General features: G+C 45.4%; 1 protein-coding gene across 1 annotated transcript in view; it reads left to right on the forward strand.

Annotated features, from left to right (window-relative positions):
* Positions 1-16,853, forward strand: part of Gkap1 (G kinase anchoring protein 1) — a 36,967-nt gene continuing 20,114 nt past the window's right edge. The window contains exons 1-5 of the mRNA XM_032884526.1: positions 1-186; positions 9,201-9,458; positions 9,904-10,047; positions 13,738-13,815; positions 16,580-16,703. Coding sequence (XP_032740417.1) covers positions 9,243-9,458; positions 9,904-10,047; positions 13,738-13,815; positions 16,580-16,703 — 562 coding nt within the window. The 5' untranslated portion in view covers positions 1-186; positions 9,201-9,242. The remainder of the gene's footprint in view (positions 187-9,200; positions 9,459-9,903; positions 10,048-13,737; positions 13,816-16,579; positions 16,704-16,853) is intronic.

Consider the following 16,853-nt stretch of genomic DNA (forward strand, 5'->3'; position numbering starts at 1 on the left):
CGCTGCCCCACAGATGCTCGCAGTCCTCGGATCCGGAGTAGCCTTCTGTTTTTCCACAGGGCCCTAGGGCGGTGTGGCGTTTGCTGTGATTCTTTGCTTTGCTCCCCCACGTCTCACCCGCGGCGGTGATTCGCACGGGACAGCGACGGGCAGCCCGCACGGCTGGGCTCCAGCCGACAGGCTTGGGTAAGCCGCTTAACTTTGCAAAACTAGAGTGGCCCCGTAGGCGCTCGGGGCGGCGGGACCGTGCGGTCTCGTGCTCCCCGGGGAATCTGAGGCCGTCCGGCTGTTTGCATCTCGTGCGGCCCCGCCCTCCCTCGCCGACTGGAGGTCCGCCTCCGCCCCCGGGCCTCCCCACAGCCCAGCGATCCCGCCGTGCGGCGCCCGCGGCGGCCTAAGCCTCCTCCCGGAAGGCCTCCCACCTTCCCGGCTCGGCGACCCCGAGGACCGCGGAGCCGCCGCCTACGCGAGCCGTTTGGACCCTGCGCGGCCCCCGTAGCGCGACTCCTCCAGCAGGTGGTTCTGGCCCTCCGCGGTCCGTCACCCGCGGACCTCTCCTCAGCGTCGGCGTCCGCCGCGCTGCGACCCTCTGGAAAGGAGTCCCGCGCGCCGGCCGCGGCGGGCGCCAGGCCTGCGGGTCCGCCCCGCCCCGCCCTCCGCGCGCCGCCGCCCTCCGCGGGCCCGTTACTGCGGACGCCCGCAGCCGCGCCCAACGCCAGGGGCAGCGCGGGAGCGGCAGGGGAGACGGCAGCAGCCGCGCCGCGCGCGGCCCGGTGAGTCCGCGGGCCCCGCAGCTCGCGGCTGAGGCGACGCGGCCGAGTGCGGCCTGAAGCAGGGAGCGGAGCCGGCCGGGCGGCGGGAGGGAGGGCCGCGGAGGCTGCGGGGGAGTGCGGGCCGCAGGCCTGGTCCGCCGCGGCGGCGGGAGTGACAGGTGCGGCCGCCCGCTCGGGAATCCCCGGGGCGCCCACCCGACGCCGGTGTCGCTCGCAGGCTTGGTCGCCTCTTCTCGGCAGAAGCTGGGGCTCGCCCACCCCGCGCTCTTTCCCCCGGGTACTTCGCGAACAAGTTTTGGAGCACCCGGAACCGCTCGTGCGTGAGATTTGGCTTCGGTTCCCCAAGGAGGAGTGAGGGAGGGCTGCACGCCGCTCGCCCTCCCTCCCGGCAGCCGGGGGTAGCCGCGCAGGTCGAGCCTCTGCGGTCGAGCCTTCCTACAGCTTCGCGGGGCGGCGGTGGGGTGCCAGCCGTGGGGTGTTCGTAAACACGGCAGCCGGGGCAAAAGTTTATCCCATTGTCTGCCCGGCTCACATTTCTCAGTTGCTGTTGGTGGACAGAGGTCTAGCGAAAGGCAGAGAGACGCCCGAAAACGCATTGTTCTGCAGCCCTGTCTCTGTGAAGGTGCTTGCGCCTAGAACCGGCGCGAAGTTAAACTGTAGTCTCGATAGTATATTGAGAATCTTCCTGGAAAACCTAGGGTTTCCCCGCACTAGTTTATGCCACTAAAATTGGTTAGTCTAAGCTTCTTTAATGAGATTTTCATTGAAGATCAAAATACACTAACCTAGGGGCTTCTAGCAACCACTGTAGAGCAAGAACCTACACGTGGATCGGAGGGATGTTGTGTGCAAGTGAAAAATCACCTTTGCACTTCACGACTGAGTTCCTTAGCATGCGTCTACAGTTTGCTTTTTTTTTTTTTTTTTAAAGAACTCCCAACCCACAGAAGTTGAGAGCTGCAGATTAGAGAAGGAAGGCTGTACTTAACCAATGTGTGTGGGGGCGGGGGCCTATACCTTTAAGGTTTATGTCATTTGTGATAGGTGTGTTGGAAGCAAAAGTTTCAGAATGCCGTTGGTCCTCGATCCCCGTAACCTTAAGTTCTAAGCAGTCAAAATGACAGTCACAGAGATTAGGGGAGACCTAGCCATTTGCTTTGACTTTCATTTTGTCGTTTGTGGGGGCAGTGCCTGGGACCAAACCCAGGACTTTTTGCAGTCTTAAGTCATCAGTCTGTTGTGTTTGATCTGTTAGATTTCACCAAGGCCTCTCTAGCTGTACATAGTGATGTATGTTTGTATTCCCAGGACTCGTGAGTCTGGGGCAGGATTGCGAGTCTGGAGGATTGACTGGAGGATTGAGTTAGATCCCGGTGTAGGCTACACAGTGAGAGAGATCCTCTCTTAAAGCCTATGGCCATATGAACACAGTGTGGACTACACAGTGAGAGAGATCCTCTCTTAAAGCCTATGGCCATATGAACACAGTGTAGGCTACACAGTGAGAGAGATCCTCTCTTAAAGCCTATGGCCATATGAACACAGTGTAGGCTACACAGTGAGAGATCCTCTCTTAAAGCCTATGGCCATATGAACACAGTGTAGGCTACACAGTGAGAGATCCTCTCTTAAAGCCTATGGCCATATGAACACAGTGTGGACTACACAGTGAGAGAGATCCTCTCTTAAAGCCTATGGTCATATGAACACAGTGTAGGCTACACAGTGAGAGATCCTCTCTTAAAGCCTATGGCCATATGAACACAGTGTAGACTACACAATGAGAGATTCTCTCTTAAAGCCTATGGTCATATGAACGGATGACATTTACATTGTACAGCTTCTTGATCAAGCTGGGTGGTTGATAGTATTGATGGGCTGTCACTACTGTTCACTTTTTTTGTTGTTGTTCTTTTTTCTTTTTTTTTTTCGGAGCTGGGGACCAAACCCAGGGCCTTGCACTTCCTAGGCAAGCGCTCTACCACTGAGCTAAACCCCCAACCCATACTACTGTTCATTTTTAAAGGGCTAACATTGTTATTGAGTAAAAATCAGGTACTTGAGTTCCCCCGGACTAAGTCTTTCCCAACTCTAGTGATGTCATAGAAGAAGGTGCTCATGATGGCTATGGCCCTTCATGGAGACCAAGGCCTCAAGAAGACAAAGCATTTATAAATCTTGCTAGGTGTAGCTTAGCCTGCTCCTTACTAGCAACAGTTTTTCTCACACCCTCACCTTTTAAAAATGAGCACAAAATCCAAAGCTTCCTATGAAAACAAGATTCCTAGAAAAACAAATGAGTTGTGGGAATGCTTTGCTGTGATGGTGCTGTTAGTGACACAGTTTTTTTTTTTTTCTTTTTTCTTTTTTCGGAGCTGGGGACCGAACCCAGGGCCTTGCGCTTTCTAGGCAAGCGCTCTACCACTGAGCTAAATCCCCAACCCAGTGACACAGTTTTGAGCTGACTGTTTGTGCTCTCTGCACCCTCGTTGTTCTAGTTCCGAGCACAGATTCCAGTGCACACTTGGGTATAGCACTGTGTACTTGGAGAATGTCATTAGGCCCCAACCAGTAAGCTTGAGATCACTATTAACTTATTTAATGTTATTCTTTTTTTGCTGAGACAGTTTTCTGTGTAACTCAAGCTAGCCTTGAACCTATGACCTTCCTGCCTTAGCCCTTCCAGTATGGAGACTGCAGATGTGCCCATTACAACTGGCTGATAAGTTTATCTGGTAATGACTGTACCAAGTCCTTGATAATTTTTTGGAACACAAAGAAGAGACCATTTTAAAATCAGGACAGAAGGGAGCTAGATACAGTGACAGCTATTGTAAGGAGTCCATTGAAGAAGTAAATGTAAGTGTAGGAATATTAAAGAGAGCCAGTAGTTAATGAGAGGGCGGGTCAGAGTTGACTTGCAATGGGGCTAAATTTGAAGAATGGAGAAGTTTTAAGTGGAGGACACAGACATTCCAGACCCCAGGAACAACATAGATCCAAGCCAGGAACAAGTTAACAAGTCCCAGTGCTCAGGACACTTTGAGCCGTCTGTTTTCTCAAAGAACAGAGAAAGCATGAGGAATCACTATAGAATGTAAATTAATTATTTTTAATATAAATGTAGCAGTGAATTAATCCAGCAGCTGTATTTCTTTGCTTTATGCCAGTCCCCAGTAACCACACAGAGTAACAATATGTATTTAAAACTGTACCTCAGTAGCTGAGCAGTCAAATGATCAACCTTTACTTTCCTGCTAATCTGACTTCTTCCCAGCCCAGCCCAGCCCAGCCCAGCCCAGGATCCTTGCACATTGCTATTGCTCTGGCTCTGTGGGCTTCAGGTGTGCTTCCATGACCTCTCTCCAGACCCCTTCCTTATGGCTTCTGATCCTCCATCCTCCTTGGACTGATCTGAATCTCCCTTTCTTCCTTCTCTCCTTCCTGTGGTTGGCAGACATACTACCCTGTTGTCTATTCTGTGCAGCCATTGGGTGATCAGCATTTATTGACAAGGCAGAGAATAAAGGGTAAAAGGGTAAAGGCTGTTTACACAAACCTGAGACAGGAATTCTTGGTATAAGCATTTCAGTGCCTTGTCTAGATTGAATGAGATGTGAGGGCAGAGAAGTCAGCATTTAAATAACACAGGGTAAACTTTACACAGTGTACAAAAACACGATGCCTACATTCCCCTCTTTGTCTAATAAAAAGCTCTTTTAATAACAACTAACACAGAAGATAAGAGTTGCATCCATTATGTCCAGTCCACTTATTTTTGGCAACTTAGATAAAGTATTCTACCATCCTACCTGGCGAGTTCAGAGTTTTGCCATCTAGATCACTTTCTATCTTGTATTACTGTCCTAAAAACATCTTGTAGACCTGGAACATCATCTTCCATCCGAAACCACTTAGGTAAATAGTACGGCTATGACTATTTAGCCTTCAACTCCATCAGAGACCTGAGAAGGAATGAATATTTCCTAAGTATGTAGGCAGTGCCAGGACGCAGCTTCCAAAGATTATAGAAATGACAGAGACCGCTGACTGCCTGGACAGACCCAATGTTGCCTGCCTCTGTGACACTGGAGTGTCCATCTTCAGCCTTCTGGCCAGTGTACCTGACAGACTTTTGTGAAGCAGGAATTACAAAGGACTTACACCCTGTCTTGGCAGAGCATGCAGTTGGCTTCCCTGCATCCGTTTGTCCTTTCTGGACACACTCGTCTGTAGATGAAGCACGGGCATTTTCTTTACCCAGTGGCTCACTTGCCACAAGTGGAGCAATTCCACGTGAAGGTTAGGATGCTCATCATTTTTGAAATGAAATGGGGGGACTGTCGGGAACGGACCTGTCTCATAGTCACAAGGTCTTTTAGTAATAAAATAATTTTAAATGCCATTTTCTCTTGATCTCTGAGGGTTTTGAAGACCAACTATAATATATATCTAAATCATCAGACATTGTTTATTCTTAGCTATTTACTATCTGAATAACCTTAAAACATTTCATTGTAATTAACTAAACTAGTATCTAATATGACCAGGAGTTAGATTATGGCTATAACATATATATTTATATATATATATATATATATATTTTTTTTTTTTTTTTTTTTTTTTTTTTTTTGACTGGGGACCCGAACCCAGGGCCTTTAGCTTGCTAGGCAAGCTCTACTATGAACTAAATCCCCAACCCCTATAACATATGTTTTGGTCTAAGAGTAGATTCAGTAACCCACCCCTACTTGTCTAATGTCTCATAATATTTTTATATCCCCCTTTTTCTTTTCAACCTCCTACCCTTTAAGGAAGAAAAGATAGAGAAGAGGAAATGAAAGATAGAAATCCCTGATAATTTCTTTCTGCTGAATTGGGACAAAGAATTCCTTTTTGGGAGCCCAAGGAAATTAGAAAAAATTGTTAGTCCAAAGAAAGCTAGCATTTGTTGCCCAGTCTCTGTATGCTGAGAATGTGCAGGTTTTAAATGAAGTTCCGACTGGAATAGTCTGAAAGGCTGGACAAAGCAGGCTAGCTGTTCTGAAGTTGTCCCAGAAGCAAGTCTTTAGAGGAAAGAGTTTTGATGCAGTCGAGGTGTAGGATCAGGGCAGGGAGCTGGAACAGCAGCTCTCAGTATCTCAGCACCCTCGAGGATGAGGGCATCAGGGCTATATTCTTGGTTGGGGTTTTTTTTCCCTGCAAACAAAGCTTTTAGAAGTAATGTATATTTCTATATTAACATAATATATAGAATGTGTATTATGCACAGGTCAGTTAAAGATGATTTTTTTGTTCCTTGTTGAGCAGGTCAGAGACAACTCTCTTCCTTTAGAAGTTAGTTTGATCATATAACCAAACTGCAATATAAATTTCATTCATGCCGTATGAAAGGATGGCATGATGAATTTTGAGGATTTTGTAGCCAACAAGATCCATTGGCTCTGTATAGCTGACGTTCTGGCTAGACATTTTTATGTCTCAGCCAGTTTTACGGTTATTCCCATCCCATGTAGAGGGATCAGCAAATCATGTTACCTGTCCTGTTTGGTCATCCCGATTTCTTCATCTCCCTTGAACCACTTACAATAGTATTATACAGAGCACAGAAGGTCTTGATTGTGCTTTTCATCTTAATCTTTTATTTCTTTAAAATCACCAATTTCAATGTGTGTATATCTAACTATGATATTTTGTATTTAGTTCCTTCTGTTTTTAGCACAAAAGTATGATTTTTAAACAATTTTTCCTGACTGGGGGTCTGTTCTTTGTCTGAACTTGGCTTCTGCTTCCGTGCTAGCAGCAGTCCCGCCTCCCTTGTACTGTCAGCTCACAGAGAAGAGGCATGTTTCTGCCTCATCCCAGTTCCTCACACTCTGAAGTTGTAAGGTTGAAGTATTGGCTTCTTAGGTCAGCAGCAGCTGACCAGGGGGAGCCCCTTTGGTGGACTTTTAGCCTGAGAGAGAGCAGCTCAGTCGGCTTCCCAAGGCTTCCATGCCCCAGGCTACAGAGCTGCTGAGTAACCTTTCCTCTGTGTATGACAGAGACTTCCTCCTTCAGTGGCCAGGGGCTGGTCCTTTGAAATTTCCTGGGCTTTTTGGCTCCGGCCTCAGATTGGATCCAATTGCCTGGGCTTTCTCAGGCCTAAGTTCTTTACCAGATCCCTGCCCCTTGCCAAGTGGCAGGCTCAGCTGGGCCTTGGGGAAAGTCTCAGAGAAATGGCCCGTGCTAAACTGTCTTTGTCAGTTTGCACTTTCCCTCCAGAACTTTTTGCTTTAAGACATGAATATGAATTTTAAGAGTGAATGACATGCCTTTCAGTTGGGTGCCATCTGTAAATGAACTAACTTTAATATAAATGTAGCAGTGAATTAATCCAGCAGCTGTATTTCTTTGCTTTATGCCAGTCCCCAATAACCACACAGAGTAACTATGTATTTAAAACTGTACCTCAGTAGCTGAGCAGTCAAATGATCAACCTTTACTTTCCTGCTAATCTGACTTCCGCCCAGCCCAGCCCAGGATCCTTGCACATTGCTATTGCTCTGGCTCTGTGGGCTTCAGGTGTGCTTCCATGACCTCTCTCCAGACCCCTTCCTTATGGCTTCAGATCCTCCATCCTCCTTGGACTGATCTGAATCTCCCTTTCTTCCTTCTCCCTTCCTCTGGTTGGCAGACATCCTGCCCCGATCAGCATTTATTGACAAGGCAGAGAATAAAGGGTAAAAGGGTAAAGGCTGTTTACACAAACCTGAGACAGGAATTCTTGGTATAAACATTTCAACACTATCTGTGTCTGGATTGAAACAAGACATGAGGGCAGAGATTGTCCTGGAATTCACTGTGTAGTCCAGGCTGGCCTCAAAGTCACAGAGATCCATCTGCCTCTGCCTCTGAGGACTAAGATTAAAGACAGACACCACCATCGCTTCCTGGCAGGAATTCTGGCCTTGAACAGAACAGGGACCACATGAACCCTGTCATGCTAGCTTTGGAAGACTGAGTACAATGGTGTTTTGTTTTGATGTATTTACTATATTAAATAGTTAACACCCTGACAATAATTTATTATATTGTTTTTCAAGTGACTGCCGCTATCCTGGCCTTTTTTGCACTGTTGACCCTGAAAAAGGAAGGTGTCATCATTGCTCATGGATACTCCCTTGTGCTCTGTCCTCCCTTTGAAACATTTGTAGCATTTTATCAATTGAGCTGCTGAGGTGGTCCAACCTTCAAGCCAATGCTCTCTGTCTTGTGACTGTTTATTGTGGTCTTTTCTCAGTTGGAAGTTGGATTCTCTTTTGTTGTTTCACTCATTGTTCAAAAACTTCTGTGTGTCCACTCTGTCAGACGGCCCCTGCTGTCGTCGTGGGTCTGTGTGTCCACTCTGTCAGACAGCCCCTGCTGTCGTCGTGGGTCTTGCTGCAGTACTGTGTGCTGGTCAGGTCCTGACCGGGCTTTGCTGACTCTATCCCTACTTATTGCCCACAAGCTTTTGTTGTTTCATGCCAAACGTTAAATGTTGCTTTGAATTCCAGATCATATTTTACAGTGGCGTCACGTGTTAGATAGTTGTGCCACATCCTAAGTCCTCTTCAGGAGGTGTTTTAGAATAGGTATTTATCACCGTTTACTCACACAGGCACTACAGTCAGAATACCAGTCACTACTGACACTTAAGTGCCTGTGTGCTACCATACACACTTTACACACACTGACCCACCGAGTCTCTCCAAGACCAAGAGCAACGTTGATCAAGTGGTTTGGCCTGCCTTTTCAATAAAACACAGTAGTCCATACCTGCTGGGGTCCATGACCTTGTCAGCCACAGGCTTTGACAATGTTGACAGTAACAGGCATGAATTCCATGGTTGAAGGAATTTAAGTCCTTTCTTTCTTTAAAGTTGGTTATAAGCATCAGTCTTTATAATCAATGTCAGCATTGTAATATAAGAGTGTTTTATTCTGCTCTTGTCTGTTTTCCTGAAGTTGGTGAGCATGCACCTGCAGGAACAGTCTTTGATGACAGATGCTGGTCCTCCTCCTGCGGTAGAGCATCCTGATGTAGCCTCTGTTCACGAGTGTGTGGACACCACAAAAGCGTTTACAGAAAAGTTAAGGACTTCTAAAACCAGATGTGGAAATGAGCATTGTGTATTGATTATAGTTCTGTGAAATCAATAAACCCACATATTCTTCTGAATAACTTTATGTTGTTTAGTTTAGTTAAAATATGTTAATGACAATGGGATTGTGGGTGCAAACCCAAATATTACCAAATGTGATGTTAGGATAAATGTATTTTACATGTATGGCAGTTGGAGAAACTAGAGTAATTTTCTTCAATGTTTTCTCCCCCTTCCACCCCCTCCTCCTCCCCCTCTCTCTTTCCCTCTCCCTCTCTCCCCTCCTTCCCCCTGCCCACAGGAGTTACTGTTGACATAAGCGTTTAAGCCCCTGTTCTGAGCCATGGCCTCAGCAGTCCTCAGCTCTGTGCTCACAACTGCCTCCCGCTTTGCCCTGCTGCAAGTGGACAGCGGCAGTGGCTCTGATTCTGAGCCTGGGAAAGGCAAAGGGCGGAACAATGGGAAGTCTCAGACTCTGGGGAACAAATCAACCGCCAATGAGAAAAAAAGGGAGAAGAGGAGGAAAAAGAAGGAGCAGCAGCAGAGTGAAGCAAACGAGGTAGCCATGGCTGTCTGTGTCCTGGGGCAGGGAGCACACGCCATCAGCCTCACTGTGCAGACACCGTGCCAGGCACAGGACACGGCTTCCTGGTGACATTCACCTACCTGAACCCACACGCAGCCAACACTCAGACATTTTTCCTGATGGAGCAGCTCGTGTGTTCATGCTATTAAATTAAGACAGAGACATCTTAAAGGGGGGCAGCCCGTACCTGTAGCCCCAGCTTCTCAGGAGACTAAGCTGGCAGGGTTGCTTGAGCAAGCCTGGACAGGATAGTGAGACTTTGTGTGGTAAACAAATTAATAAATTTAAAAATAGAGATAAGTCCACAAATAACTTTCCATTGTATAAGTTAATGTAAGGAATGGACTAGAAATATTTTAAAATTAAAACCACTAGTATTGATGTGCGGAATGTAATATATTTTGTGCTTATTTCTTAGCTCAGGAATCTTGCTTTCAAGAAAATTCCCCAGAAATCCTCCCATTCTGTTTGCAATGTTCAACATGAGATTTCATTGCCAAACCCAGTGCAGAAGGAATCACGGGAAGAAAACTGGCAAGAATGGAGACAGAGAGATGAGCAGGTACAGCTGAGTGCGCGCCCTCCCTTGCTGTTCTGGGCCGACGGCCTGGTAAGATGGCAGCACAGCCGAGCTCTCCCCCACAGTGCTGGGGGCTCTGATGGGGCGTGGCCTGTGGGCGCAGTAGGTAATCAACCCGGGCCTCAGCACGCTAGCTAAGCATCCTGACCTACCCTAGCCCTGGTCATCTGTTTTTAGTTCATCCACTGTTTGTAAGGGAAAGTGTTAGGAACATAGAGAAATATACTTATTTCAACTTTTGAAGGGCTGAAGAGAGGGTTGAAAAGTACTTGTTCAAATTTTTTAAAACGGATTTATAGGACTACAAATCTCTTATTAAAAATATCTAGTAACAGTTTTGCTTAAACAGTGACTTTGAAGTAAAACTTCTTTGTAACTTTGTCTGAAACTGCTGACGGCATGTTGGCTCTGCTGACCTAGTTAGTGGTATTTAGTCTGTATCTCTTTAAGAGAGTACACACGAGGGAGGGAAGGAAGGAAGGCACAGAGTGTGTGTGAGAATGAGTGTGCATGTGTGTGCACACACTCGTAGGAAGTGAATGTTATTTTCATATTTACTGAACTATAATTTGATCTGTAGGAAATAGGCATTATTTTCAGACAGTATTTGGTCCATTTATTGGATTTCCCGTCATTCTGTGTTACCATTTTAAGGGAAGTAGACAAAGCTAGGTGTGGTGGTACACCTATGTAATCCAAGCATCTAACCTCCTGGGAAACTGAGGCAGGAAGCTTGAGTTCAGCCTAGCTGGGAACCAATAAAGCAAACTCATGGAGGCCAACAGTGCTTGAGCACACGCTTCAGATAAACCGTGTTCAGTGCCTTTTCTTTAGGCTCTTGCACTGTCCAAGACTTAGTATTGTGAGTACCAGTTATTACTCAGGAGCCACACATTAATGCTGTTGACATTTCCCGCTGGTGACATGCCATTGGATAGTGATAGGATTTACCATTGTCTTCACCAAGGAGAATTTCTCCCAGTAGCCAGAGGGAAACTAACATAGGAAAATGAGTCAGATTTATACCGAAAGCAGTGTGTAAACTTGAACACAGCCTCCGATTACCTTTCTTTCCCATATTTGCTGTCAGGGTGATCAGGTGGTTCTGAAAGAAAACAGATCACATAGTTCAGGACCTTGAGGAATTTACTAGGTATGTTGTTGAAAGACCCGGAACCTTAGAACTTGTGCTTAGAAGGAAATATTCCAGTCTTGCACCGTGTATCAGGGGGTCTTTAGTATTCCATGAGATAGGGCACTTCGTGAACTATCGTGAGCATTGTATGTCAGCATTGTATCCAGAATTCTATTCCTTTTTCTACCTATCAAAATTATTTCTGTCCTTTAAATAGCAACATAAAATTTATTTTCAAAGAATTGGTATATCCCAATTAAGGTTCTTCTTTGTTTTGAGATTTTAGGTTTCATTCCTTTTGTTTACTTGTACACTAGTTTATCTTAGTAACAAGCACATGTGAGGGTGGTTGGAGTTGCGTGCGATGCTCTTACTCTTCACCTCTGCTTGCTCACCGCACTGTAGGCCAGTTGTCGGCTCCGCAGGCGGGCGGGCGGGCGGGCAGGCAGACTAAACTTACAGCTAGACTCAGGGTCCTGGGAAAGCCATGGGGTTGTTGTTGTTTGGTTGATCGGTCGGCTTTTGTTTTCTGCACTTCAAATTTCATTTCTAAGTAAAATTCATCGGATCTATGAATTTGTGATCTACCGGGTCTATGTAATGAGCTCAGGACAGCATAATAAGAGCTTCTCTCTTAAAAGCACAGACCAAAACAACACACACACACACACACACACACACACACACACACACACACACACACACACACTTTTTTATTGTTTTATCAGAATGATCTGCACTACAAATTAAATTCAGTGAGTTACTGGAAAATCAGTATCTTGCAAGGCTTCCTAATCTGTCCTGCAGTCTGACTTTTTGAAACCTCAGTCCAAATGTATGTATGATATTAGAAGAAATCACAAATTTTCTTCCCACAATTAAATGTTAAAAATAGGATTATAGTGGCAAATTAACCAGCTTTGTTCAGGACAAATACTTTTAAAAAGATCACCATTGAGCTGGAGAGGTGGCTCAGTGGTTACGAGCACTGACTGCTCTTCCAGAGGTCCTGAGATCAAATCCCAGCAACCACATGGTGGCTCACAGTCATCTGTAATGGGGTCTGATGCCCTCTTCTGGTGTGTCTGAAGAAAGACAGCAACAGTGTACTCATAGATAATAAATAAATGTTTTTTAAAAAGATCATTATTATATTTTAACTTATGAGCAAACATTTTGTACTCAGTTTTATACTTTTTTAATGTGGCATATATATATATATATATATATATATATATATATCTTATTTTTAGTTTATTATTTTTTTCTCTTTTGGAGCTGAGGACCGAACCCAGGGCCTTGTGCTTGTTAGGCAAGCGCTCTACCACTGAGCTAAATTTCCAGCCCCACTATTATTTTTTATTACCTATATAATGATTGGGGGGTTACTATGGAGATTTTGCCTGCATGTGTGTAAGTATATCACCTGTGTACTTACAAAAGCCAGAAGAGGGTACTGGAGCCTCTGGAACTGGAATGAGCCACCATGTGGGTGCTGGGAATGGGTCCTCTGCAAGAGCAGCCAGTGCTCATAACCACTGAGCCAGCTCTCCAGGCCCCTAGGATTAAGCTGTAAGGTGCTGTTTCCTGCTAATAGTTAATTGGAATTGCATAACTCCTCAGTCCCCCGGGATCATTGTAGGATTGCAGTTTATTGTGGGCCTCCTCAGATTCCTGCATGCACTTTCCTTACCAGTCTTATTCTCATTGCATTTCCGTTAGTGTTTTTCTGTGTAAAGCTAGCTTGTTTTACTGTTTTTGTCTTGGCGAAGGATCAAGTGAGATGCTTTCTAAGGGGTGATTTCACTTAGAAAAGTTTAATTTGTAGAGTTTGATACTTAGTTTTCTAATTTTTAAGACAGCCTTTACCCATTCCTTTTGACATTGGTTACTATTTTAGTCTGTATATTTTAAAACATTGAACAACATAACAATTCTTAGTAACTTGGACAAAAATGTATTGAGGAGTAACTAAAACCTGAAAACTTAAGCCATAAAAGATGGAAACTAGCAAGTTCTGGGACAGTCCAAGGCGGGAGCTAGCAGACACCACATCTCGGGATAGCTGTCAGGCGGGTGTCCTTCCTTCCTGCATATCCGAAGACAGCGCCTGGGAGAGTGGAGAAGGCCTGGCTGACCTTCCCTGCCTGCTGTTGCTGGGCCGTCCACGTGGCTGCTGGTGTGGCACCGTGTCTGATTGGGATGCTTACCTGTCCTGTTGAATTAAGGATGTCAGAATATTTTATTCACAGTGTGAAGGGATTTTGGGGAGAAAAATATGAGATATCTATAGCATATGTAGACGTGGGTATGTACCCAAATTAACAATGAATGGGGAAATAGAAATTTCAAAAACAGGAGTTGATGCTTGTGTACAGCACAAGGTTGCTAGGATAGCATGGTTAAATAACTTAGGAAAACTGATAAATGTTCGTTTAAAGTACATCCATTTTCCTTTGCTGTGTGTATTCTCATAGATCATGCTTATTTTGAAAGTGTAGTGTAAATGGATGTTTATTGTGAAACAATCTTTTTAGCTGACCTCTGAAATGTTTGAAGCCGACCTCGAGAAGGCGCTGCTGCTGAGTAAGCTGGAGTACGAAGAGCACAGACAGGTGAGGGCGGCGGGCGGGCAGGCGGGCGTGCCTGGGAGACAGCAGGCAGTGCAGGACATGGCGCTCAGCCCAGCAGAAGTGAGCACTGATCTAGGCATCATGCAGCTCTGACGAGAGGGCTGTTAAGGGAAAAGTCGTGTTGGTTTCCAGTTCCTGTGTCTAAATTGTGTGACGTTTGACTTCTGCAACACCGCACTCGTTAACCTTTACTAGGACTTGTTGTTGTCATTCAAGGTGATCAAAACTATCCCCTGTCATGATTAAGGCCCTTTTGGCCATGCTACAGTCCACTAGTGTCCCTGTCTCAGGAGGGAAGAAGAGAGAAATTAAAGCACACAGCAAACAATTTTGCTATAAAAATCCCTTGCCTGTGAGGTGGTCTGTGGTATCCCGTGTGCTTTATTTTCCATGTCCTTATTCACTATATGCTAAATAACCAAAATGAAGGCTGGAGAGAGGCTCCATGATTCTGAGCCGCGGCTACTCTTCCAGAGGACCTGGCTCCAGGTCTTAGCGTCTGTGTGGCTGCAGCTGACAACTAGCGGCAGCCCCAGGCCCTCTTCTGGTCTCCAGAGGCACTGCATACACATAGTGTGCAGAGGTACTCATATGCAGAAAAAGACTTTTTTAAAAAGAAGGGGGGAAAGAATGATTATAACCTAAATGGTTAGGTGTCCACTGAGATAAAAATCAAGCTACTATAGAAGTGAATACAATGCTTTCCTGTGATTTAGCCATTTAAATGGACTTGAAGGTTATGTTTGACAAGGTGCTCCTTTATTTCCGAATTAGTGCCTATAATTTTAATATTAATGATTAACTGCTGTTGGATGGATGTCGTTGTTCTAAACCTGAAACAATTAGATGTTTTAGGAGTGGAGCAAATGGTGTTGATAAAATGTCATGTTCCCAGCCAGTTTTCTTGCTGAATTCATAGATCTAGTACTCCAAACCATTGATTTTGTCAGATAGTAATGACTCTAAGAGAATGGAAGTGCTACTTTTGTATGTAAAGACAAGTTTTACATAATTACGTTAATGTGCTCATGGAATTTATAAGTCAATATTTTAATTAAATAACTATAGTAGTTTCTGTTTGTGTGTGCCTGCGTGCGTGTGGGCTGTAAGTGTCCATGTACAAGTGTGGGCTGTAAGTGTCCATGTACAAGTGTGGGGAGGCCAGAAATCAGCATCAGCCTCTCTCCATCTTTGCTTTGAGACAGGATCTCTGAGAAAGCTGCGTTCACAGACTCAGCCAGATTGGCTGGCCAGCAGGCCCCAGGGTCGTCCTCCTGTCTCCCCAGCTCTGGGATCACAGGCTCTCACCACTCCACCAGTTTTTATTCTTATATGAGACTGAGGACTGAACTCTGGTCCTCATGATTGCAAAAAAATACCATGGTAACTGGTCCACCTCTCTTTTTCCCTCCCATGATTATTCTAGCCTGGGAATTTATATAATAATGAAAGTTGGGCCATCCACTGGCTTACACCTATAACCCCAGCACTGCTGAGCCAAAGGCAGGAGGATTGCTACAGTTTTAGGCCCGTGGCTTGGACAACAGTGTGTTCTAGGCCAGCTTGGGCTACAGAGCGAACTCCTGTCTCAAAAACAGAAAAGAAAAAAAATCAGGGATGTTGTTTTCTGTCTCTTCTGTTACTCACTGGCAGTTGTGGCTAATGTGGGAAATACTACATAGGAGAAACTGAGTGACCGAGGAGAGCTTCGGCAGGCTAAAAGACGTTGTCAAAACTCATGTGGTGGGCTTGCCTTCTTTTACAAGACACTGGATATTTTTAACTTTTAGATTGATTGCAGGTTTTATTTTAGAAACTCATGTTGTAAGTACAGAAAGTGAATTGAGGGACTAAATTAGAGATTATGTCAGTGTCCAAGCAAGAGAGGAGACCTAGTAACTAGCAGTGGTTCACTAGCACATAAGATGTGTAGGGGGAATGGACATGAAACAGTGAGACTCATACTTGACAGCCGTGCTGAGGGTGGCATAGCCCAGCACATAAAGGGTCCATTGAGGGGGGGGGGGCTCGGTTGAGAAGAAACACAGTACAGTGGCGGAGTGGGCTAAGCACAGCAGCTGATGCCTGCATTGAGAGATCATGGGTATGAGGTGGAGACTGAAGAAACAGGTACATAGAGAAGCCAGCAATGGAGACTTAAGAGGCACTGGAGATGGGTGAGGAAAACCATACATCAGTGTTATGGAGTCAGGGTTAAGAAAACTGATGCTCTTCAGAGGCCAGTGTTTGTTCCCAGCACTTACTCATGTGGCAGCTCACGACCACGTGTAACTCTGGTTCCCAGGATCCAGTGTCACCTTCCGACCTACTTGGGCCCACACATACATTCAGGCAAAACACCTATACACATAATATGAAAACATCTTTTTTAAAGACAAGAGTTTATTTTTTTAAATATATAGCTTTAGGAGAAAACTGACCTTAATTTTAGTGGTAGAAAACAACAGAATCCCCATTTCAGGGATATGAGATTGGAAATTACAGATTATTGTCTTAAATTTGCTTCTGAAGGAGAGAATAGTTGGCAGTGGTGGGTATTTATAAACCAGTCTGTATTTTTACTTGAGTGTGTTCAGCTGAGAGGATGAACAGTGCTAAGGGAGTTTTCACACAGTTCGCTGGCTCAGGCTTCTGTTGTTATATTACCTGTATTCGCTAAGAAAGGTTGAAGGGTTGATGTCGTGCTTTAGAAACCCGACTTAATCACTGTTGCAATTCTTTTCAGGATTATGAAAATGCTGAAAACGCTTCAACTCAGACAAAAGTTATAAATAAGAAAGATAAAAGGAAGAACCATCAGGGAAAGGACAAACCGCTCACGGTGTCACTCAAAGACTTCCAGTGTGAAGGTAACGTGTGTGTCCTGCCCGCCAGAGCCGTCTCCACCGTCGGTTTTGTCTTTTCCTTAACCCTGAACTCTTGTACCTCGGGCTGACTTCACACTCAGTGTGGAGCCCAGGGACCTGAGGTCCCGGTGTGTCTCATGTCTAGTTTTCGTG

Source organism: Rattus rattus, chromosome 14 (assembly GCF_011064425.1).
Source record: "Rattus rattus isolate New Zealand chromosome 14, Rrattus_CSIRO_v1, whole genome shotgun sequence".
Taxonomy (NCBI): domain Eukaryota; kingdom Metazoa; phylum Chordata; class Mammalia; order Rodentia; family Muridae; genus Rattus; species Rattus rattus.